The 26217-nt window shown below is 37.4% G+C and overlaps 2 protein-coding genes across 3 annotated transcripts in view; one reads left to right on the top strand and one right to left on the bottom strand.

Moving 5' to 3' along the window:
- FANCM (FA complementation group M) overlaps nt 1-8336 on the bottom strand; it is a 62622-nt gene extending 54286 nt beyond the window's left edge. The window contains exons 1-3 of the mRNA XM_026513662.4: nt 7654-8336; nt 6908-7080; nt 4225-4302 (exon numbers count right to left, since the gene is read on the bottom strand). Coding sequence (XP_026369447.1) covers nt 4225-4302; nt 6908-7080; nt 7654-8170 — 768 coding nt within the window. The 5' untranslated portion in view covers nt 8171-8336. The remainder of the gene's footprint in view (nt 1-4224; nt 4303-6907; nt 7081-7653) is intronic.
- Nucleotides 8337-9272: 936 nt separating this feature from the next.
- FKBP3 (FKBP prolyl isomerase 3) lies at nt 9273-26161 on the top strand. Of its 2 annotated transcripts, none has more exons than XM_026513661.4 (7): nt 9273-10013; nt 12652-12753; nt 14096-14203; nt 22100-22235; nt 22734-22801; nt 24478-24575; nt 25817-26161. In XM_026513661.4, exons 1-7 carry the CDS (start codon nt 9906-9908, stop codon nt 25869-25871), a joined length of 675 nt encoding a protein of 224 aa, XP_026369446.1. In that variant the 5' UTR covers nt 9273-9905; the 3' UTR covers nt 25872-26161. The 2 variants fall into 2 exon arrangements, with proteins under 2 accessions (XP_026369446.1, XP_044245414.1); XM_044389479.3 differs by lacking the exon at nt 9273-10013 and adding an exon at nt 10386-10486.
- Nucleotides 26162-26217: the final 56 nt, after the last annotated feature.

The following is a 26217-nucleotide window of genomic DNA, read 5'->3' as shown; positions in this document are numbered from 1 at the left end:
GCTGGCTGTCTCTATCTCTGTCGAATAAATAAATAAAATCTTTAAAAAAATAAAAATAAAAAAATAAAGTTGCAGGATACAAAAATCAATATACAGAAATCTGTTGCATTTCTATACACTGATAACAAAGTAGTAGAAAGAAAAATGGACAGGACGCCTGGGTTGCCCATTCAGTTAAGTGTCTGCCTTCAGCTCAGTTCATGATCCCAGGGTCCTGCAATCAAGTCCCATGTCGGGCTCTTTGCACGGTGGGGAGCCTGCTTCTCCCTCTGCCTGCGCTCTTTCTTTCCCTCTCTCTCTCTCTCACACACGCTCTTTCTTTCTGACAAATAAAATCTTAAAATCTTAAAAAGAGAAATGAAGAAAACTCAATTTACAACTGCACCCAAAAGAATAAAATACTTAGAAATAAATGTAACCAAGGAAGTAAAAGACCTATTGAAGCATTATTTACAATAGCCAAGATATGAAAGCAACCCAAGTGTCTGTCAGTAAATAAATAAGAATATATATGTGTGTGTGTGTGTGTACACACACACACAATGCGCTATTACTGAGCCATAAAAAAAATGAAATCATGTCATTCGTGACAACATGGATAGATCTAGAGGGTATTATGCTAAATGAAATAAGTCAGAGAAAAACAAATGCCATATGATTTCATTTATATGTGGAATCTAAAAAACAAAGCAAACAGACTTCATTTTTTTTAATTTTTTATTACATTATGTTAGTCACCATACAGTACATCATTAGTTTTTGATGTAGTGTTCCATGGCAAACAGACTTTAAATACAGAAAACTGGTGGTTGCCAGAGAGGAAGTGGGTGGGGAGATGGGCAAAATAAGTGAAGGGAATCAAGAAGTACAAACTTCCTGTTATAAGTCACAGAGATGAAAAGTACGGCATAGGGAATATAGTCAATAATGCTGTAATAATGTTGTATAGTGACAAATGGTGACTACGCTCGTTGTGGTGAGCACTGAGTAATGTACAGAATTGTGAAATCACTGGGGTGCCCGAATGGCTGAGCTGGTTAAGTGCCCAACTCTTGATTTCGGCTCAGGTCATGATCTCAGGGTTATGAGATCAAGCCTGGTATCAGGCTCCATGCTCAGTGCTCAGAGTCTGCTTAAGACTCTCTCCCTCAGGACACCTGGATGGCTCAGCCAGTTAAGCATCTGCCTTCAGCTCAGGTCATGACCCCAGGGTTCTGGAATTGAGCCCCATGTCTGGCTCCCTGCTCAGTGGGGAGCCTGCTTCTGCTTCTCCCTCTGCCTCTTCCCCGCTTATGCTCTATCTCAAATAAATAAAATCTTAATTAAAAAAAAAAAAAGAGTTGAAAGAAAGAACAAATGAACAAAGGGGGCAGGGAGAGTCCTGAAAGTGTCCAGAAATTAAGGGTTTTTTTTAAAGCTAGAAAAGTCTCATGAGTTTTCAAAAAACAAACTAAATGTACTTTTTTTTTTTTTAATTTTATTTATTTATTTGACAGAGAGAGACAGCCAGCAAGAGAGGGAACACAAGCAGGGGGAGTGGGAGAGGAAGAAGCAGGCTCCTAGCAGAGGAGCCTGATGTGGGCCTCGATCCCAGAACGCCGGGATCACGCCCTGAGCCGAAGGCAGACGCCGACTGAGCCACCCAGGCACCCCTTAATGTAATTTCTTATTTATTTTTTTAAGTATTCTCTACCCCCCAACGTGGACCTTGAACTCACAACTGAGTTCAAGAGTCACACGCTCTACTGACTGAGCCAGCCAGGTGCCCCAAACAAACCAAATATAATTTCAAATAAAAAATCCTCTACAATAGGAATCACATCTTAATCACCTTTGTATTCCCAACACCTGGTAGGGTTCCTAATACAGTATACTATAGTTACTGAGGGTCCGCATAATCTGGAGTGGAATTATGACCACTTTATAAAACTGAGTAAGATGTTAATATTCTCAATCATTCATTCAACAAATATTTGAATGACTCCCACATGCCAGGTATTGAGTTGGTAATAGAGCTTTGACCAAGATAGACGTAATCTCTATATTCATATAGCTACTATTTTCGTAGGGTAAAAAGACAACAAATACAGGTATAAGTAAAAAAAAAGACAGATTATGATTAATATTAAGAAAATCACACACTCAAAAAATAAGAAAATCACAAGATAGGGAGAGCTATCTTTTGATAGTTTAGAGCAAAACTTTTTGAAGGGGCAACATTTCAGCAAAGACTTAAAAGGTGATTAAAAACAATCAAGTATGGTTAAAAGTGATTGAAGTAAGATGAGAGACAACATAGAAATTTCTGAAAAATATCAAAGCTATGGACAGAAGGAAAAAAGTCTTACAACTTGACAGAACTGAAACTTACCTTAGAAAGTCTTCAAAGCCCAATACAATTCAGAGCTACTAAAATTAGAGTGTAATGAGATGGGGCTCAAAACCTGCATTTTTACTATCTTTTAATAAAGGAAACCAGAGCTCCTTGGAGAAATGGCTGATTCCATGGCTGGGCATGAAAAATACTAAATGAGCATAAATATCTTGTGATGCAAGATAGGAAGTAATCAAAAGGAAAAAAGGGATGTTCAAAAGCACACAGGCACCATCTTAAAGGAGATCCCAATGGCCAAAGCTGGAACAATCTGAGCAGCAAAATTAATAATGATAGCAGTGGATTGTAGCCCATAGAAAAAAATATCCATTAATCCATATTGATACAAAGAATTAAATTAATAAATGGGAGAGAAGAAACAGCTCTTCATTACAAAAGAATTTACATTAATAAATGTAAAAGAAATGAGAAGAAGGAAACAATGATCAGACAAACACCACAGAAATAACAGTTGTAAGCAAGAACCATCACTGGATGGTAAAATATTTACATAATCTCAGAGTATATCCCCTGCATATACTTATTACTTACAAAGGGGAACAGTAATTTTAAAATGCAGAAACTGGGAAGACATCACCCTAACCAAGTCAAGATGAACAGCAACAGCAGTACGACAAATCAACATCATGTAGTCTCTGCTACCATGCACTGAGAAAGGTACAGCATTACTTCTGGAATATTCTTGACAAAAATACATAACCTCACTCCAATCATGAGAAAACATCAGACAAACCCAAATTGAGGAATATTCTACAAAGTAACTGGCATTTGCTCTTAAAAGCATCAAGGTCATGGAAAACAAGAAAAGACTGAGAAACTATCACAGACAGAAAGGACTGAAACATGACAACTAAATGCAAGTTCAGATCCTGGACCAGACCCTGGAGCTGAAAAGGACAGTGGTGGGAAAACTCAAAAAATTCAACTCAGGTCTACAGAATAGTTACTAGTACTGTGCCAATGTTAATTTCCTGGTTTTGATAATTTTACTATGGTTATATGTTAACACTAGGGGAAGCTGAGCAAAGGAGAGATTGAGACTGCAATTTTTGCAGATTTTCTGAAGTCTTAGTTCAAAATAAAACTTAAAAAAACAAAACAAAACCTGAAAACTTAAACAATTTAAAAAACACTTATACTGGGGCACCTGGGTAGCTCAGTCGCTTAAGCATCTGCCTTCAGTTCAGGTCATCATCTCAGTATCCTGGAATCTAGGCTGGTGCTGGGCTCCTTGCTCAGCCCGGAGCCTGCTTCTCCCTCTCCCTCTGTCCCTCCCCCTGCCTTTGTGCACGCACACATGCTTGCTCTCTAATAAATAAGTAAATAAAATCTTTAAAAATAAATAAAATAAAATACACTTATAGTATTTAAAAATTTAATACTTTTGGGGCGCCTGGGTGGCACAGCGGTTAAGCGTCTGCCTTCAGCTCAGGGCGTGATCCCAGCGTTATGGGATCGAGCCCCACATCAGGCTCCTCTGCTAGGAGCCTGCTTCTTCCTCTCCCACTCCCCCTGCTTGTGTTCCCTCTCTCGCTAGCTGTCTCTATCTGTGTTAAATAAATAAATAAAATCTAAAAAAAAAAAAAAATTTAGTACTTTTAACAAACTGCTTATGCATACTGACATCTAAAAACTACTACTGAAAAAAACCTTTTTTTAATTAAAAAAATAAAAACTAATCTTCTCCAACCATAGAAGAAAACATAGGTATGTGCAAGAAAAGTTGTGTCTTGATGTCAAACTAAATACTAGAATGACAAACTGATCTGGGCCCATACAAAAGTTCTTATTTTCTTAAATGTTAAAAAATGGAAAGACATATTACTTACCTTTATATCACTACCTGGTGTGGCACTAAGAGCCAAGATTCTAAAGTGATTTGTATATTTGACTAGTTCTCTTACAACCTTAAAAAAGAAAAAAAGTTATTTAATTTCATCTATCCAATACAAAAACAACAGTGATTCTGTTAAACAAGCTATTATATACGTTCCATTATCATTATTTCATCGTCAGAGTATTGACGGTCTAAGGAATGGAACAATCATGAGTGACATTATCTGAAGACCAAACAATTCAGGTTTTTACTCTACACCAATCAAAAACACCTTAGGGTTTCTTCTATACATAAAGCTACAATGTCAAGGCCTAATATAGAGGCAAATCAAAATACTTAGTTAATTCAAGGGCAAATGGAAGAAGACGAGAGTCTGCTGTCTGTTGTGTGGGCCATATTTTAGCCTTACAGCTATACACACATGCACACCTACCAGATGAAGATAAGTCATAACATAAAAATAGAAAAAAAGATACCAGTCTGAAATTAGATTTGAAATGAAAAAAATATATATTTAAGGAAAAGACCTTAAAAATCCAACTTTCCTTTTAAATTCTAACACATTTTCTCAGTGGCACCAAGCATCATTCTAGATGTTGCCATATGAATTCAACACCTACATTTGGTATCATTAATATTGGATATTCCATCAAATTACCATATGATCCTTCACATGAGGCCCCAATACAACGAAAAAAGACCCCTAAGTAAACTGAATTGCAGGAATAGTTTTCAATATCCTATAGTTCTGCATTAGATATAGGAAATAGTAAAACCAGATTACCTAAAAACCGCTCTTATTTTAACCCATGTAAAGGATGAATTCAGTGAGACTCACACTGAATCTTGACTAATCTCAAAAAATACTATTTATGGAGTTTCTTTTTAACATGATATAGAATACATATTAAGATAGAACATTGTATTTAACGCCGAATTGTTCTAAGTAGAAACTGATGCAAGACAAACCCTAATACATTACTTTTATCCAAGTAGGATTCTCATGCATTTTGTAGAAGAGGAAATGGTGCTGTGTTTGTAACCCAGGAAGCTACATTCTTCATGGAGTTGGTATGCCTGTTGGAATCTACATCTATAATAGTCAAGGCACCATAAACATTCAGGGTGGTCTGGATATTAATGAAATCAGTGCATGTCTCCACTGTACTCTTATAAAAGCATAAGCTGTGTAATTAAAAAAAAAAAAAAGTGGGGTGCCTCGTTGGCTCAAGTTGGTTAAGTGTTTGACTCTTGATCTCAGCCCAGGTCTTAATCTCAGGGTGGTGAGTTCAAGGCCCACAATGGGGCCCACACCCAATGTGGAGTCTACTTAAAAGAAAAAAAAAAAAACACCCAATGCTAGAAATTTTTTGAAAATAACTGAGTTAAAGTTGCTATGTATAAGCTAAATCTACAAAATAAATTCACAGATTTAAAATAAAAAATTTTAAATGCCCCACTCAAGCAGAAACCTTAACACACTGGGTATTAATTTAACTTGGAAAGATATGAAAAGCACCTACATCCATTTCTTGACTAAAATCAATTTTAAGAAAGATAACAATTCTCCAGAAGATAACACAGAGATATAATACAATAAACTTAACTTAAACTTAAGTTCCTTAATCTGGGAAACTACAAATTCACAAACTGGCAGTAAATTCACCTTTTTGCACTAAATAACATCAACTTTCCCTCCTACTCTTATTCTATACCCTCTCCCTGATATCACCAGCTTATAGTTTTACCTACATACCACCTATATGTTGATCATTTTCAAATCTGTATCTCCAGCTCAGAACTCTCCATTGAGATTCATACTTCTATCCCCCACTGCCCACTGCCCACTGGGTGTCTATAGCTAGATTCCTCATGGACACTTCAAACTCAACAATCTAAATTCATTATCTTTCTGCAATACCCCAAATCTTCTGTACCTGCAGAACTCTCCATTTTGACTAGGAGCACCAACATCCTCATAGTCTTCCAAATCAGAAACCCGGGAGTCATCCTAAATTCCTCCTCTCCCTCACTGTACACCCTGCCTTTAGCCCTCTCTCTTCTAACCTCTTTTAAATCTTAAGTATCACCCCAGGTAAACATTTTTAAATGAGTCTCCACCGCCTATATTCCCTATGTCCTACAAAGAACATTCAAACTGCTAAGCATAATATACAAATGCCTTCATGACCTGGACCTTAAGTACCTCTGCAGGCATATCCCACCTCCTCACCTTTATAATTTGTATTTATGTAGTACTTAACTAGAAGGCACTGTGTTAGGTATGTTGCATACATCATGTCATTCAATCTTGGTAACAACTCTCGACAGTTAAATATGATTTTACCTAGCCGTCAAGGAATGACGCTGCATATCCGCTACCAATCTTTGGATTATTACCTTTGTTCCAAAACCCCACCCATACCCTATTTTAGATCACTGCCTCAACCATGACTAGGCTTTCATCATCTACACCTGACACTAATGATCTTGTTAGGGATTAAAAAAAAAAAAAGGCAGAGACACTGATCTGAATGAAGTATTTCCTTCGTTGAAATAATGTTTTTTTTTCATAATGATAACACAATCAATAACTTCCATCATTAATAAGTATTTACCAAAATACTCTTTAACAATATATTCACGGTACAAAATGCTTTTAAATGAAATATTACCTGGCAATAAGCATAGTTTCCAAGAGCTTTATGAGCTTCATCAATAACTAGACACTTTATTTCAGCAGCAGGACAAGCTCCTCTAGAAAGATCATTTACCATGACTTGAGGTGTAAGAAAAAGGACTCTCTTACTGCGCCATATTTCCTTCCTGATGAAAGCTTGAGTAGATCCTGTAAACAAAAGTGACATCCTACATTCTAAATACCAGGACCGTTATCTTTAAAATATCTATAAATAATCTGGCCTAATTTCAGAATGCAGTCCTGCTTTGGTAATCTGCCTTCAGACAAAAACAATTTAACAAATCATTGAAATGTTACATTTTAAAGCTGTGTTGTGATGCAAATGTCAATGCTGAGACACAACTACACTATCTTTAGAGAATTCCTACAAAATGGCATAATATCTGAAGAAAAGCAAATTCTTCAACTGGGAAATCTTTCTGGGGAAGAAAGTTAGAAAACCTCTTATCACTTCTGATGGGGTATACACACAAATCGCTTCAAAATGCTCCGAAAAAATTACGGGGAGTCTCTGAAAACTAAGGAAAGCAACCCTTTTTGTGAGGGCCAGATTTGCTACAAGTAGATAATGCTTTAAGGGAAAGGATATAAAATACGGGTACTGTAATCTGGAGACTACTCCTCATGGGTCAGGAATTCCTTTAGCTCCATTTGCACCAGAATGCGTGCTTTCCCGAGTACCCCGCTCTTAATTTCAAATCAGCCCATTTTCTAAGATACCTGTCATTTCGGCCATGTGGGACTGCGGAATACCCATCACTCGGTAGCAAGCTTCGATCTGCTGTGTCACCAAAGGTTTCGTGGGGGCCATGAAGACCACTTTGCCGGAAGGGAACCACCGGTAGAAATTGTACATGACCACAGCGGCAATAAAGGTCTTTCCCAACCCAGTAGGCAGACACACCAGCGTGTTGCAGAACAGAGAGGTCCGGGCAATGTGCAGCTGGTAGTCCCGCACTGGGCAATTAGTAGGGTAAATCCACAGGGAGCCCGCTGAGGTGCAGAAACCGCCATTCTCTAAACTCAACTGCCGCTCTGCCTCATACACCGCAACCAGCAGTACATCATCGTCCGACTCCCGCTGAGCCTCGGCAGCTTCAGCAGCTAGAGGTAAATGTGCTCTGGAGATGCCAGGGCTCTGAGGCCGCTCAGGTCCAGAGCTGCAACCCGGAGCTCCGGCGGATCGAGAAATGCTTGAGCCCCACGTCTGGAAAAGCGTTCTTTGCCGTCCGCTCATTAGGCTGACGACCACAAAGGCTCCTCTCAGACGCTAGCAGTTCCAACAGCTCAACCGCCACCATTCGGATCCCCATCAGTTACCTTCGCACAAAACAGTGGAACGTGAGGGCGGGACTGCAGCCTGTTCTTGTTGAAAATACCGCCACTGAGTTTGCGTCGGCAATATGATTGGCTGGCTTCCCGGAAACCCTCGAGGCTTCCGGAGACGCATGCGCATTGTTATGGCGTTAGTCTAAATTTGGTCCGCTGTTCAGTTTCTCCATAGACTCTAAATATAAGTTCCGTTCCCAATGACTGTGACCGGGCCTCATTCCTAAAATGATATTGCTTCATGTGATAAAAAAAAATAAATAACTTTGAGATCCCAGGGACAACGGATACCCATATTTTTTGTGAATTTAACGTTATTGAGCGAACACTTCTTATGCCTCGTTGGCTGTATTTTTAAATCGGAAGAAGAGATGAAAAACAAAAGGGTTAGATAGAATTAAATATCTTATTTCTTTATCCAAGTTGAGAAAAAAAAATGCCTGGTCTCTTTTTCACAGTATTTGGAAAGGCAGACCATTATCTTACTATTTTTATTGTTAAGAGGGAAGAGAATGGTTTGGTCCCGTATTAGTCGGGAAATCCGAAGGAAAACAACTAAGGCTTTCCTAATACTCCACCATTACATCTTCATAAATGATATAGAGCAGTGCGCGTCGGTGTGGTATTATTCTATTCTAGCGATAGCTTTCTACCTCAGTCTGGGATACAATTCCCAGTTTCTCCACTCTAAACCTTGGCAACTTGGAGTAACCTCTGTAAATTTGCTTCCTTGTGTAACACGAGGTGCACACACATCACGAGGTTGTTTTGAACATTAGTAATATCACTTTCATCATCCGCAAGCAGCATCCTGCGTGCAGCTTCTTTACCTCGTTTCATTGGTCAAGTTTCTTGAACTTGTTTTTATTTTTTTATATATATTTTTAAAAGATTTTATTTATTAATTTGACAGAAACAGCCAGGGAGAGAGGGAACACAAGCAGGGGGAGTAGGAGAGGAAGAAGCAGGCTCCCAGAGGAGGAGCCTGATGTGGGGCTCCATGCCAGATTAAGGGGATCACGCCCTGAGCCGAATGTAGATGCTTACGGACTGCGCCACACAGGTGCCTCTTGAACTTGTTTTTAAACAAACTTTCTCGTGTTTTTATTTCTTGGGCTGGGAAGGGAAGTTGTATTTTAGTTTTACATGTGTGAGTTTTAAAAGGGAAATGGTGGGTGGTTTGTCCTGATGGGCAAGGACTGAACCAATTCAGGTGTGAATTTTTAGGCTGCAACTACATAAAACGTGATTAGAAGTCTGAATGCTGTTGTTTTCTTTAAGCGGGTTATAGACAGGTTTTAAAGGCATAGCAGCCCGTCGGTAATACACAAATGTAGGTGATGGCTGGTATATATCACTACCAACAGTGCTTGCCTCACAAGGGTTCCAATTAAGAGCGGACAACAGTTTCAAACCATCAGCGTAATCAGCCGCAGTGACCACATGAGCGGGCTTACACCAGGACTCAACCGAGGCCTTCAAAGCACAGCCTTGACGTCACTCAAGGACGGGCCCCAATCCCGCGGCGTAGCGCCGTGACCCCGCCCCCTCAAACTCCAGGCTGGGTCCACGCCACATCCCGGGGGCGGGGCGATGCCGAACCGAGGCGGGCTGGCTCAGTAAAGCAGAGGCAGCGGGGGAAGATGGCGGCGGCCGTTCCACAGCGGGCCTGGACCGTGGAGCAGCTGCGCAGCGAGCAGCTACCCAAGAAGGACATTATCAAGTTTCTACAGGACCACGGTTCAGATTCGGTACCAGAGGCGGCGGGGCGGCCGGGCTGTTGCGGCTGAGGGACGCCTCACCCCCCCGGAGATGCCCGTACATTCCGTATTCCTCCGTGCCTCCGCCCTCGTCCTCCCGTGGCGGGTGTCCTGCAAGGCCGTAGAGGCCTCGCGTGCGCGGGGGAGCCACGCTTCCGCCCTTCTGGGCTGCCCCATTTGGGCGGGGGGATCGGCTTTATTTCTTGGGTCAGGCAGAAAGTAATCGCATAATTAAAACCTCATTGGGATTCTCGAGTGAGGGTGGAAGCCATGGGAAAAAAAGAACCCAGGGTTGGGACGGGTGCCCGAGCATTGGGATTCTTGAGTGAGGGTGGAAGCCATGGGAAAAAAAGAACCCAGGGTTGGGACGGGTGCCCGAGCACTGGGGACCTGGGTGAGACTCCTGCAGAGGAGAGTAGGCCATTAGAGAAATGGGAAGGATTGTGAAGATTTTTGTGGGAATGGTATGTGCGTTTTGCTTTTCTCATCAGTTACTAAATACGAGCACTAATGCGTGTAATTTTTAAAAATCCGTAGATTGCGGTTTAACTTTTTAAAATATGTACTCTTTACATGACCTTTTCACCTTTATACTGAGGGTAGTTACATGCGCATTTAGTGGGCAGTATCTCCTATTGTTAGAAACAGACTAAGAAATGTATTTGGCATTCTTTATCCTGTACGCCCTGCATTTTTCAATACAGTCTCCATCTTAACCACCCGACTCTGGTCACTAGTGTTTTGGGGGGTTTTTTGGGTTTTGTTTTTTGTCAGACTTGCCTTTTTTCCCTTCGGAAATTAAGATCATTCATACCTCTCTTAAATTGCTGAACCACTGTACAGTTTATGCACTCTGCATCCCCCACTTACAGGAAATAGAAACAGCAGTCCGTATGGTTTCTCTACAGTTTTTCATTCAAGTTCTAAACTTGCATTAGAAAAATTCCTTCTGGGTTCTTCTGTGAGAATTGAAGTTTATTTTCATTTTGAGGGGTCTTGAAGAGGACATAAAATTATTCTGTAGCAGCCAGTTCCATACACCTAGAATAAGTATCCTGACATCAGCAAATATTTATAGGACATCCAGCAAGAACTATGCGCAGTGTTTGGGTATACAGGGTTAAAAGAAAGACCACACCTCAAGTATTCCATTTTATACCATTAAAAGGTGGAGTTACTTTCTCTTAAGTCAACTCATATTTTCAACTGGAACAATAGAATAAACTAGGCATATCATTTGTTAACATTTAATGCCTCAATACTGTACTTCATCAAATTCTTATAGAACAAATGATCCTAGTGTGAAATGTAATGTAAAACTGGCCCACCTGGGACAATTTCAAGAGACTTGAATTATCAAAATATTTTTTAAATACAGTAATCTTTTAAGTGCATATTCTCCAGTATTCATTCACATACTTAAACCTGTATTTGACAATCACTATCTTATTGATCATAGGATATCAAGGAGATGTTTGTATTTTGGATATTTTTGGAATCTTGCTAAAGAAATCAGGAGAGTGGTAAAAGCAACTGATTACTTCCATTTAATCAAAATAACCTTTCCCCATCAGCCTTTATCATTTAGAACATAATTGGGGGAGGGGAAGAGCAGAGGAGAAAAGAATACAGCAGTGATAGTGTTAGAAAAGTTCCTTTATCTAAAGGATGGAAGATGCCAGATGACAACTTTGAGACTATAACAAAAATGAGGAATCAAGGACCAGAAGGCAGAAAAGAAAGCAGAATAAAATAAGGAAAACAAAGACATTATTAAAATCCCCACATTACATGATTTTGAGATGAAGTTACATTTTGATAACTCGGTATTTCAGAAGTAGTATTTTGGTCTCCATTTGCCAACTTAGTTTAAGTTTGCCAACTTTAAGAGAAGTGGAATTCTGTTACTTTGATTTATTTAGTACATTGTTATTAGTCCTAATAGCTAATATTTATTGAGTTCTCACCATGCAACAGATTGTTAAATGGATTAAATGGACTATTGCATGTATTTATCCTTACAACAACCCTCTGACATAGATGCTGTTATTAATCTTCCACTATGATACAGAAACTGAGTCTTAGGCAAGCTTAGTCCTTTGTCTAAAATCAGACAGCTAGGATTTTAATACAGATGGTCTGACTCCTCACCCTACACAGTTAACCACCATATATCTATCCAGCATTGTGTAATAGTGCTTCCCAGTCTGCCAAGAATGGGTTACAGATTTGTCAAGATAGCTATGCCCAACATGGTTGGAGACTCCCTGGGCCACCGCCAAGTAACATCCTGCCAGTAGCAACATTGTCCAGTTACCAAAGTGGGCTTGCTGTGTAAATGTTCTGTGAGTTCTGTAATGGGAAAAGCGTTACTATGCAACAGTGTGAACCCTACATAATATTACAGTTCCAGTCTTGTCAATAATTTTTATAAATACACTATTTTTTAATCTTCCTTAAGTCTTTTATTGTTATGAAGTGGGGTATAAAATATGTTTATTTCATTTCTTCCATCATGAGTAGTTTTAATTGAAGGTATAATTACTAATATAAAATGTCATGTTTCTAAAGTTTAGACCCTTATTACATGAGGGAGATTATTTCAACTAACCAGCTTTTTTCTTCATAGTTTCTTGCAGAACATAAGTTATTAGGAAACATTAAAAATGTGGCCAAGACAGCTAACAAGGACCATTTGGTTACAGCCTACAACCATCTTTTTGAAAGTAAGGTGAGTATTGTTTCATTTCATTACCAGAATATTATTTTAGATATTTTATTTGCAAAAAGAAGTTTTAAATTTATTTGCAGAATATGTTAAAGTTTTTCCACCTGGAGTTTTTCTTAACTGTAATCATGAATGGACTAGTTGCCAAATCTAGCAAAGCTAGCAATATGGCAGGATATTTTGATATTTTGAAAGGAACAAAATTTTTAAAAATAATTCTCAGGATGCATATGTGGCTCAGTCAGTTGAATGTCTGACTCTTGATTTTGGCTCAGATCATGATCTCAGGGTCCTGAGATCATGCACTGCGTTGGGCTCCCTGTTCATCAGATAGTCTGCTTGAGAGGCTTTCCCTCTGCCCCTCCCCACACTTGCACATCCCCGTGCTCACACTCTCTCTCAAAATAAATAAATAAATCTTAAAAAATTATAATAATAATTCCCTGTAGCTTAAATTAAGACAACAAATAAGGGTACTGAAAAGTAAAAATTCAAAGTAAGTTCCATTTCAGTAATGAATTTAAAATCTTAGTTAGACTTAGGCTGAGCTTTTGAAAAACAAATTTTAAGAAATTCTCCAATATTTATTCACTATGAAATGACCATCTTCCAAAGCAAAGAGTCTTTATTAAGGAATTGTGTGAATTTTTTTTAAAGATTTATTTATTTATTAGAAAGAACACAAGCAGGGAGGAGGGGCAGAGTGAGAGGGAGAAGCAGAACCCCCACTGAGCAGGAAGGCCGACATGGGGCTTGATCCCAGGTCCCCGGGATCATGACCTGAGCCAAAGGCAGAGGCCCAACCAACTGAGCCACCTAGGTGCCCCAGGAATTGTGTGAATTGTATTCATATCCAAGTCTGAGTTGGCCTTTCTAAATCTTTTTTTTTTTCCTTTTTAAAGATTTATTTATTCATTTTAGAGCAAGAGAGAGCACAAGTGAGGGGAGGGGCAGAGGGAGAGGGAGAGAATTCCAAATAGGCTCCCCATGAGCATGGATCCCAATATGGGGCTCAATCCCATGACCTTAATATCATGACCTAAGCTGAAACCAAGAGTCCAACACCCAACCGAGTTACCCGGTCGCCCCTGAGTTGATCTTTCTAAAGATCTCCTTTCATCATTTATATTGTGAGATGCTTTGAGGTTCATAATTTGTTGTTTAAAATGCTTAACAAAAGATTTTTCCTTTATTCTTAGACACTTTCCATTTATTTGTATTTGAGTTATGTAGCCTATATTCATGGTGTAGATGTTCATTAAATTGAAAAGCTGAAAATCTAGATGTCCCTTCTAGCTTTTAGCCAGTCCTGAATATGGTAAACATTAGAACATTTTCCTTACAGCGTTTCAAGGGTACTGAAAGTATAAGTAAAGTGTCTGAGCAGGTGAAAAATGTGAAGCTTAATGAAGATAAACCCAAAGAAACCAAGTCTGAAGAGACTCTGGATGAGGTTTGTATATAATATTATTTTATTTTTCATATTTATATAAGAAAAGTATTTGTTTACAGCACTGATTTCTCATAAGGGGTGTTGAGTATATGGCTACTTTCATGAGCCAAACATTGATTTTGTGTGTTATCTCCCTTAGATGTACTGAATCAGAAAAAAATGTGTAGGGGCGCCTGGGTGGCGCAGTCGTTAAGCGTCTACCTTTGGCTCAGGGCGTGGTCCCAGCGTTATGGGATCGAGCCCCACATCAGGCTCCTCCACTATGAGCCTGCTCTTCCTCTCCCACTCCCCCTGCTGTGTTCCCTCTCTCGCTGGCTGTCTCTATCTCTGTCGAATAAATAAATAAATAAAATCTTAAAAAAAAAATGTGTAAGAACCAGTGCTTCACAGTTAATAAGCCTTTCCTATAAAATACCTCTAGCTTTGTATTTTATATTTCCTCTATGTCTGACTAGAACTTCTGAGCTTCCAAAGCCATTTAAAGGTCCTGATTCTATAGCCAAGTTGGACTGAGTGAAAGAAATTTCACTGTGATTATTTTTAGCTTTTTCTAATGTACGTAGTATCCTTGGCAATAGAAGTAGTCCAGACTTGGCTACAGGGTGCGGAGTCATCTGTCTCATCTTTCCCAACATAGGTTTTACATTTGGGTACAAAATGTACCAAATTACATTTTGAAGAACCACATAAAGCCATTTCTGCAAATGGACAGCCTCAGTAGAGCCAAGGACAGCAGTTAGCAAAGCCACAATAGAGCTGAATTGATTATAATCTTGCCACTTCTTATAATACCTTGCTAACTAAGCTTACTCATTCCTAGCAGTCTTAGTATCAGTGATAATAATGTAATAATAATAATAATAATTATCATCATCATCTTTAGGTCTTATAAAGAGGTGCCACCTAATGATGAAGGTATAGCATTTGTATATTTGTAGACAGAGTGTAAGTTCAAATATAGAATTATAGAAGTTTATATGACTAAAACTAGTTAATTCACATGATATTTTCTTGTTGGTTGAAAAGCACAAATGTTTGTGGATATCTACACACAATAAAGCAGTTTGAAGGTTTATCACATCTAATATTACTTGATAAATATTATATGTACTGGGCAAATTTTGAGCAGCCACTAAGGTAAATAAAGGTATAATAATTACTAAAAGGATTGCAAAAGCAATTGGTAAAATCGTTTACCCTCCAGATAATTACAGTAAAGGAAGTATGAGGCAACAGATTGTATGTCATTAAGAGGTTAAGATAAAGAGAGCTACAAATAAAAGGGCGTAAGGGCTGGAGACAATCTAGAGCGGTCTTGTGAGGATCCTAAAGTATATCCTTTTTTTAAAGACCCCTCTTCTCAGAGGCATCTGGGTGGCACAGTCAGTTGAGCGTCCAGCTCTTGGTTTCAGCTCAGGTTATGATCTCAGGGTCGTGAGATCGAGCCCTAGGTCAGGCTCCACATTCAGCGTGGAGTCTACTTAAGACTCTCTCTCCCTCTCCCCCTCCTCCCCCACATGCTCTCTCTTTCTCTCAAATAAATAAATCTTTTAAAAAATAAAATAAAATGTAAATCTGATTGTGTAAATTCTCTTTAAAACTCTTAGTTGGCTGTTCAGTGACCTTGAAGATTTAAAAAAAAGTTTCCTAACATGTGCTACATGTCTTTCCAGCCTCATCTCATACCATTGTCTCCTTCATTTCTCCCTTGCAGACTATACTATTTTCATGATGCGCCCTGCTGTAAAAATGCTATTCTCTGTTGTAAGCCTTCCCCCAATCTCCTACCTCAAAGAAACCTCTCCCAGACGGTAGCCTATACTGGGTTAGGTCACTGTGTCATTCCCACTTTAGCAGTTGTGCTTCCTCTTTAGGTCTCATAACCCATGCAGTTATACACATGACTGTTCTCTGGCTGAGGGTCAGGACCATGTCTACCACCTCCCCTATATATCTCCAGTTTCTAACACATGGAACAAGCTCAAATATTTCTTGAATTAATAATGGGGATAATTATGTAACATACTCTTATTTTTAGAGGCTATGATGTGATCCAGTTAACTGAAACTATAATGATTACTCTCAAAGTTCTTTTATCTCTGTGTCTACAAGTATCTAGTTCAGACCCAGTCTCAAGAATATAGTTCTTTTCATCACTCTGGACCAAGAAATTGCTGCAAAGCCCAGAAATTATCTAAAGCCAAGTCCATTCAAGCACATAACTTGGGCATAGCGTTGGGACTGATCTGACTTCTCGCCATGAACTAAGCAGATTCTTGCAGTGAAACCCAAAATCAGATCAAATAACTACAGTGGCATTTCTCAAAGTGTGTTATATAGGTCTCAGAAGGTCCGGTTTGTTTTCTGGCATCATCAAAATCTGTACCTTCTGTCTCCCTGAAGATTCACAGTGCATGTTAGCTGATGACAGCTCTGAGAAGTCATGCAGAATAGAGGTATATCTAACTTTGTTTAAGGAAGTATTTCCCAGACTTAATTATGGTAGACCCCTTTTCTTCTCTAACAGTGTTAATGCTAAGGAGTAAGTATCTGTAAAAGATACTTTGTGAAACACTGAAATGGAGGCTATCCCTGGCAGACTGGCACCTTCACCTAAGACTGAGCCATAATCACCAACTTAATGTTTTTTTGCATTATTCTAGGACTTAGATTTAATGTAGATAACACAACATGCCCAAGCAACTTGGGACAACAAATGGGAAAACAATGAAATGACATTACAATTTAAAATGTGGTTATTGTCCACTAATCATACCTTATCCATTCAAATAGTTATATGTGATTTCTTTAATAAAGTCTTAAGAAAATGTAATATTTTTGCATAAACAATTTATGTAGTCATTCTCATTCTGTATTACCAGATTTTGTAAGTCAACTATATTTTTTAAATATCATTTTTCTGATATAAAAATAACATCTTTTTCAAATAGAAAATAATAGAAAAATATAGAATACGTAATATTACAACACGTAGAAATAAACATGTTTAACATTTCAGAATGTTGTCTTTGAATATTTTTTTTTTTTTTTTTAATTTGACAGAGATAGAGACAGCAAGCGAGAAAGGGAACACAAGCAGGGGGAGTGGGAGAGGAAGAAGCAGGCTTCCAGTGGAGGAGCCTGATGTGGGGCTCGATCCCAGAACGCTGGGATCACACCCTGAGCCGAAGGTAGATGCGTAACAACTGAGCCACCCAGGCGCCCCATAAGTTTATATTTATTTAAATAGTTGAGATATTATTATAGTTAGAAATTTTTATTGATTTTTCACTTTATAAGAATTTTTCCACATTTTTATTTTTGAATTTTTCCACATTATAAAAAACTGAGTATTAGATTACCATAAACGTGGTTATTTTACCATCATGGATAATAGTGCATTGAATAACTGCACAAAGATTTTTTTCCCTAAGCTTCAGATTACTTCTTGAGCATATATTTGTATCAGTAGAATTATTATTATTTATCACATTTCTAACCTTTTTAAATTGCATTCCAAAGAGATGCAATATAAATGTAAAATAGGAATAATAGTACCTTACTCATAAGGTAAGAACAATTAAGAGTTAATTTATGTAGGGGCGCCTGGGTGGCACAGCGGTTAAGCCTCTGCCTTCAGCTCAGGGCGTGATCCTGGTGTTGTGGGATCAAGCCCCACATCGGGCTCCTCTGCTATGAGCCTGCTTCTTCCTCTCCCACTCCCCCTGCTTGTGTTCCCTCTCTCGCTGGCTGTCTCTATCTCTGTCGAATAAATAAATAAAATCTTTAAAAAAAAAAAAAGTTAATTTATGTAAAGCATTTGGATAGTGCACATAGAGGGTGCTCAGTAGTTGCTAACTATCTTAACTAATATCAGTAGAAGTTCACTATCATCAGTACTGGGGCACCTGGGTGGCTCAGTCATTAAGCGTCTGCCTTTGGCTCAGGGCGTGATCCCAGGGTCCTGGGATCGAGCCCCACATCAGGCTCCTCTGCTGGGAGCCTGCTTCTTCCTCTCCCACTCCCTCTGCTTGTGTTCCCTCTCTCAGTGGCTGTCTCTCTCTCTCTCTCTGTCAAATAAATAAAATCTTTAAAAAAAAAAAAATATCATCAGTACTATTATTTGAGGTATTTAGTGGAAGGAACATAGTGGAAGGAACAGGGGCTTTGGATTCAGACAAACCCAAGTCCATATTCGTTCTCTGCTACTCGTCAGCTCTTGTTGCAAATTCCCTGAACCTCAGTCTCTTCATCTGCAAAAATGCAAGTAGGTGATACCTTCTTCAGAGGATTAAGAGTAAGTGGGATGGTATATGTTATATAACTGGCAAATACGAGATGTTTAATGTCTTTTATTTTCTTTTCCCATTATTAAATATTTTGTAGTATAAAATGCTACATATTCTTTTTTTAAATTTTTTTAAGTTTTAATTTGTTAGTTAACATATAGTGTTATATTCATTTCAGGTGTACAGTATAGTACTTCAACACTTCCACATAGCACCTGGTGGTCATCACCACAAGTAAACTTCTTAATCCCCATCACCTGTTTAACCCCCACCCCCCCACACACACTCTGACCTCGCCTCTGGTAACATCAGTTTGTTCTCTATAGTTAAGAATCTGTTTCTTGGTTTGTCTGTCTCTCTCTCTCTTTTTTCCCTTTGCTTGTTTTATTTCTTAAATTCCACATAAGTGAAGTTATATGGTATTTGTCTTTCTTTGACTTATTTCACTTAGCATTATACTCTAGCTCCATCCAGGTCGTTAAAAAGGCAAGATTTCATTCTTTTTTATGGCTGAATAATATTCCATTATATGTATATGTGTGTGTATATATATATACACACATATATATATACACACTATACACACTATGTCTTCTTTATCCATTCATCAATCAGTGGACACTTGGGCTGCTTCTTTATCTTGGTTTTTATAAACAATGCTGCTATATAAACATAGGGGTGCATGTATCCCTTTGAATTAGTGTTCTTTCGGTAAATACTCAGTAGTGCAATTGCTGTTTTTCACTTTTTGAGGAACCTGCATACTGTTTTCCACAGTGCTGCACCAGTTTGCATTCCTGTTAACAATGCAAGAGGGTTCCCTTTTCTCCACCTCCCCAACAACTGTTGTTTCTTGTGTTGTTGATTTTAACCATTCTGACAGGTGTGAGGTGATATATCATTGTGGTTTTGATTTGCATTTCCCTGATAAGTGATTATGAGCATCTTTTCTATTTTTTAGATTTTATTTATTAATTTTGTCAGAGAGGGAGCACAAGCAGGGGGAGTGACAGGCAGAGGGAGAGGGAGAAGCAGACTCCCTGAGCAAGGAGCCCGATGCAGGACTTGATCCCAGAACCCTGGGATCACACCCTGAGCCGAAGGCTGATGCTTAACCAACTGAGCCACCCAGGTGTCCCAGTGAGCATCTTTTCTTGTGTCTGTTGGCCATCTGGATGTCTTCTTTGGAGAAAAGTCTATTCATGTCTTCTGCCCATTTTTAAATTGGATTATTTCTTTTTTGAGTGTTGAGTTGTATAAGTTCTTTATATATTTTGCATACCAACCCTTTATCAGCTATGTCATTTGCAAATACCTTCTCCCATTATGTAGGTTGCCTTTAAGTTATGTTGTTTCCTTCACTGTGCAGAAGCTTTTTATTTTGGTGTAGTCCAGTAGTTTATTTTTGCTTTTATTTCCCTTGCCTCAAGAGACATACCTGGAAAGAAGTTGCTACAGCCAATGTTAGAGACTTTACTGCCTATGCTCTCTTCTAGGATTTTTATGGTTTTAAGTCTCACATTTAAATCTTCAGTCCATTTTGAATTTATTTTTGTGTATGGTGAAAGAAAATGGTCCAGTTTCACTCTTTTGCATGTCACTGCCCAGTTTTTCCAAAATTGTTGAAGAGACTTTTTCCCATTGGATATTCTTTCCTGTTTTGTCAAAGATTAATTGACTGTATAGTTGTGGGTGTATTTCTGGGTTTTCTGTTCTCTTCTTTTGATCTATATGTCTATTTTTGTGCCAGTACCATACTGTTTTGATCACGACAGCTTTGTAATACAACTTATGTCTGGAACTGTGATGCCAGCAGCTTTGCTTTTCTTTTTCAAGGTTGCTTTGGCTATTTAGAGTCTTTGTGGTTCTGTACAAATTTTAGGATTGTTTATTCTAGCTCTGTGGAAAATGATGTTGGTATTTTGATAGAGATTATATTAAACATGTAGATTGCTTTGGGTAGTATAGACATTTTAATATCTGTTCTTCCAGTTCATGAGCATGGAATGTCTTTCCCTTTCTTTGTGTCCTTTCACCTTTCAATTTCTTTTATCAGTGTTTTATATTTCTGAGAGCAAGGTCTTTAACCTGTTTGGTTAGGTTTATTCCTAGGTATCCTGTTATTTCGGGTGCAACTGTAAATGGGATTGTTTTCTTAATATCTCTTTCTGATGCTTCATTTTTGGCATATAGAAATGCAACAGATTTCTGTACATTGATTTTGTATCCTGTGACTTTTGAATCCTGTGAATTCATGTATCAATTCTAGCAGTTTTTTGCTGGAGTCTTTCAGATTTTCTGTATAAATTCTATATATATATATTTTTTAATTCTATATATTCTTAAGTTTGATTAAGAAATTGTTTTTCTCCCAAAAGGGAGGTAGTTGGGGAGGATGGGTAAAGTAGGTAAAGGGGATTAAGAATACACTTACTTTGATGAGTGCTGAGTAATGTATAGAATTGTTGAATTACTGTATTGTACACCTGAAACTCATATAACACTAATATGTTAATTATACTGGAATTAAATAATAATTTTTAGAAGATTTTAAAAAATAAAATAAAAATGGGCTTAATATTGATACACTGACTTTTAAAGATTAGTTTCATTAATGCATTATAATGAACAATATTTGAAATAGTATAAATAATAATTACACTGAGAAGAACCAAACACTATATTATGGGAGGCAGAACACAACACAGTTTATAATGAGCTTTTGTTTAGCATTTTAAAATCTATGATAATTTTTACATAGGACAGATAAAATAACTCAAATAATTTGAGCAGTTTTTGACATTAGTAATTATAAGGCAATAATAAAGCCCTGGCACAAATTTTTCTTTCTCGTTTAACTGACTATCCACTTACATTTCAGTTTATCATACTTTTTTAAATCAATAATAAACTGATACTTTATCAGTGTTAAAGTACTGCAAAAAAAAAAAAACAAAAAACCTGCTTTTCTCACATGTATGAATCACCACTGACTAGCCTTTAGCTTTCTTTAAAAAAAGACCCTGACAATCCTGTTTTGTTTTAGGAAATATGCGTTATGGTAATTTCTATAGATAATTCTGTTTATTGTATGAACTTTCAAGTTCTGAAGCAAATGGAACATTACTGTATTTATTCTAATTGGATGTAGTAAAAATATTTAGTAATGTCAAGTATTGGTGCTAAACAACTCAAATCTTTGAAAAAAAAAGTCACAATGCTTTATTTAATGCCTTTTGATTTTACAGGAATTAAATAGTAATGATATTTCTAACCTTGGAAAATAACAGGATTTATTTGATGGTTTGTTGAATAGTAGAATTTTGTCAAAAGAACATTGGTTTCCAAGGTGGCTGGAAGTTACTTGAAATTAAATTATAGATAGGCTGTTTACTAATATTCTCACCACAGACTTGCAGTTAGATGGCGACTTTTTTTTTTTTTTTTTTTTTAACTCAGAGTTGTGAAGCAGAGGCAAAATAGTTTGTTACCAAATTTGTGAAACTCTGTGACCAGACTTGGGTCACAGTTGGCTCTATAAGGATTCTCTGTCATCCTTCTAAAAGAAGGATGTGAGCTACTAACTGTGTGTTGTTTTTGTTTTTAGGGTCCACCAAAATATATAAAATCTGTTCTTAAAAAAGGAGATAAAACCAACTTTCCCAAAAAGGGAGATGTTGTTCATTGCTGGTATACAGGAACACTACAGGATGGGACTGTTTTTGATACTAATATTCAAACGAGTAAGTCTAAATGTAATCTTATCTTTTTAGCTTTAAGGTACTGTGAAGTATTTGCGTGGTACATGAACAGTTGGCTGTACCTTTCTCTTGGCTGTCACTTTTTTCCAGAAGTCTTTTGCACCTGTGATTTACTTGGACTTGGAGGTCTTCAGTTCACTATTTATTGGCTGGGTGAATAAATACCTCTTGGTCATTGGGAAGCAAAAATAAGCTTAGTCTAAACTTGATTAATGTCCCAAAGTTGAGGCTTTCATATTTAATGTAAAAGGCAGAACAGTGTGCTGTTTTTAATAGTATAAATATAGGTCCTTACCCTCTCCCCCCTTTTAGACCATAACTATTTTACATACAGAATTTTCTTGATGAGTTACCTTTCTTAATTTTTATTTCTTTTCAAATGCATAATATGGTAAGTTCTAAAATTAAAGAGTTAAATCACTGTGTTTTTCCACTGGAATTTAATTTCATGATGCATTATAAGGAAAATTTGTTTTACAGGTTCAAAGAAGAAGAAAAATGCCAAGCCTTTAAGTTTTAAGGTTGGAATAGGCAAAGTTATCAGAGGAGTAAGTAAAAAATGGCAATGAATCAGTAGATATTCTGGCACATGCCACATGTGGTATGGTGCCATAATTAGGATTGGGGATATGATGAAAATAGTCTTTGGAGTCTGACACATCAGGTGCTATCATTGCTTACTGATCTGGCACAAGTTTTCTGGGTCTCAGTTATGGACAGTACAGTCTTCCTCAAGGTTGCTAAACAACTAAATGAGCATAACTACAGTGTGTAATAGAGACTCAAATATTTTCTTCATGCCTACCCCTTTTATTATTTTCTCATCATAAATTAATTCTTCATCAGCAAGTTTGGCTTTCTACATTTATCTTTAAGATTCTTGTAAAATGTTACGTACTTGTTGTACCACTTACACATGCTAGAGAAACAAAGTATCTGCTTCACTGAAGTGCTTAATGATAGAAGCAAAAAGTTTGTTCTGGGCCTCTTCACTTCTCACAACCAGGGTTCAAACACCAGAAAACCTTTCAAACATAAGCATGCCTTTTTTACCTACCCTTACACGTGAGAGATAATAGAAGGAAACTTTGAGAAAAGGGGAAGGTAGGATTGAGCTGTACTGAGCAGTGTAAAAAAGGAGGTAATAGAGCAGGGCTCATTATCGGCTTCACTGGATCAAGTTGTTATTGCAGGGTTCGTTTAGTATTAAAATGTCTTTATTCACAACATCAGACATTATTACTGAAATGCCTATTAAATGCACTTACGAGAACCCTCTGTGTTATTCTTTGTACTGTTGGTAAGTTCTAAAATACAGCTCAATCATATTCAGAGCCCAAAACAGATTATAAAACATCTTGAGACTAAAGGTTTAGTTGAAAATAACCTTAACTGCTACCTGATGATACCAAATTAATACTAACTATATACCAAGTTGATCAATTTTTCTGTTTCTATGACTAATTTGTGTATTTCTTCTAGTGAACCATATTCTTAATTTCCATTATTTGACAGATCTCTATCCCTTGAGCTTTCTGTGACTGTTAAATTTCAACAGATTATATGATATTAGTCATTATATTTACCTTTGCATCCTGTTGATTTAACTGTTTTTAGTAACTGGCTTTAAGATCCTGGGCATCTGGTTGGCTCAGTTGGTAGAGCATGTGACTCCATCTGGGGATTGGGGGTAGAGTTTACTTAAAAAAAAAAAAAAAAAAGTAAAAGATCCAAATTTGGACAAACTAGAGTGGCAACCCAGAAACCTGTATCATTTCTTTGAATAGTTTTACCTTCTACAGAAGGTCTTAATGCCGTAACACGTATGTGTGCCATCATGACTCCACAATCTAGTGATCTTAAGACAATTCTGTTGTTTATCCTTATAATATAAATCCAGAAGTTTGCTCTAGGATATATCAAGTGGAGCAAGTTTTTTGAGTACTAGTAAGCTGGTTTCCATAACTTAGGACAGCTAACATTTACAAAAGTGCTTTCACATTGTAGCATTTGAGGAGTATATTGCACTAAAAAATTATTTAATGTATCTTTTTTTTTTCTTTGAGGAAATAAAGGACAAAGATTCACCCAAGGACATTACCTTACAATATAATGAAATCCAGTAACAGAATGCTTTTTGGTGTATTTGGCCTTCTACTTTTTCATGAATTTTTTTTTTTTTTGCAAATTATCATTAGTTTTTATTTCATGTTCTTGCGTTTAGTGGGATGAAGCACTCTTAACTATGAGTAAAGGAGAAAAGGCTCGACTAGAGATTGAACCAGAATGGGCTTATGGAAAGAAAGGACAGCCTGATGCCAAGTATCCTTTTTCCCTTTGTGAGTAAAAAAACATGAAGAAAACCACATGAAGGTATAAAAGATATTGTTTATGTTAACTTCCAGATCAGGAATCATGTTGAGACTAGTGTTCCTGATACTTAGATGCTTCTGTCAGCACCTCTAATATATACAGTAGTTAGTATTTTTTACTGATACAAAGTGTGCAAACTTGAGCTAGAATAGAATCTACCTTTTTTCCAGTTTTTTAAGAGGTAAACTATAAGGTTTTAAGTTTTCATCTTTGAGAGGCAACTGTTACTATATGAAGGATTTACTTCAAGGAGTTAAGATGTCCAGTACAAACAACTGAAGCAAATTATAGGACACAAGTATGGCTCGTAGTAATTTTATGCTACAGTATAATTTCAGGCAGTTATATGGGTACTCAAAGCTTAGAAATGGAACACGTGTTGGGGATTGCCAGTTGCAGAATTAAGGAGACCATGGGTCCCACAATGTGTAGCATCTGTGATTACTACTAATGACAATACTTTTCTGATAGGCCTCGTTTGTGAAAATTAAAAAAACCATGCCACCTGACCATGTCGGCCAGAACTATAACTGAGAAGGTATTTTCTTCTGTTGTTGGTTTCATTCCCATTGGACTAGTTGGATCAGTTAAAGTAACTTCTAAAACATTTGGAAGTCCTCTCCAATCTTACCAGTTAAGATTACTTAGGAATATAATAGTCCTCTTCTAAGCCTATCTAAACTAGATGGCCCAACTACAGCTCCCCCTCTCTCATGTGAAGCATCTCAAGATCAATCAGATAAAAATCACAGTTCTCTGAACTCAGCATCTTAAAATTCATAGCAAATATCAAAGCACTACCTCATATGAACTTTGATTTAATAGAATTTACACACCCAACTACATTGAAATCATTTTTTTTTTTTTTTTGAAGCACAGAGTAGCCATCTTCATTAGGTGGTGGCTAAAGTCCTAGTGAAGAGTACGAGTGAGGTGTCCAGGAAAGGAAGATCCTAGTCCAAGCTCAGCCTGTCTAGTCTGCCTATACCTGATAGGTTATGATCACCATTCACAAAGATACTTTTAGGAACCACTAAGCTGTAGGTATTAGTGCCTCAATCAGTCATAAAGCCCTTCCCTTTAGGGATAATTCCCAATATCCATTATATATAATTCTAATTGTAGACTGAAGTTACTGGGAGTGAAGGAAGAAACAGTTTTTATCAAATTTACCTTAACTTCTTCAACAGAATTCCACCAAATGCAAAACTCATTTTTGAAGTGGAATTAGTGGATATTGACTGAAATAGCAATGCTTCAGATATAAAGATATCAACAACAATAAAACATGGCCTTGAAGAAACTTATGTTACTATTAGAGCTGGTTACTATTGTAAGGGAAGAGTCAACTGGAAAATTCAAGAACCCAGATACTGTTTACCCAATTCCCAACTTTTAATATATGTAATCCATTATAATTCCCTAAAGTTTGAAATATTTTACTACAGCTGTGTAAAATATTGGTTAAGGAGACGTGACTTTCCTTTTACCTCATGTTGTAAACTAAAAGGCTCAATAAAAACATAGTGTCTTGATTTGTTTGGTGTTAATATATAAATGTTCTGATTAGGTTAACCAGAGCTAAGGCTTA

The sequence above is a fragment of the Ursus arctos genome, unplaced genomic scaffold (assembly GCF_023065955.2).
Source record: "Ursus arctos isolate Adak ecotype North America unplaced genomic scaffold, UrsArc2.0 scaffold_37, whole genome shotgun sequence".
In the NCBI taxonomy this organism is placed as follows: domain Eukaryota; kingdom Metazoa; phylum Chordata; class Mammalia; order Carnivora; family Ursidae; genus Ursus; species Ursus arctos.
The sequence above is the reverse complement of the archived record's forward strand: the minus strand, read 5'-3'. Positions and strand labels throughout refer to the sequence as shown.

Bases quoted from the DNA above. Each gene is read 5' to 3' on its own strand.
- FKBP3 (XM_026513661.4), top strand. From the start codon at position 9,906: ATGGCGGCGGCCGTTCCACAGCGGGCCTGGACCGTGGAGCAGCTGCGC. The intron at 12,754-14,095 runs GTGAGTATTGTT...TTTTCCTTACAG, and splicing joins ACCATCTTTTTGAAAGTAAG to CGTTTCAAGGGTACTGAAAG. The intron at 22,236-22,733 runs GTAAGTCTAAAT...TTTGTTTTACAG, and splicing joins TGATACTAATATTCAAACGA to GTTCAAAGAAGAAGAAAAAT.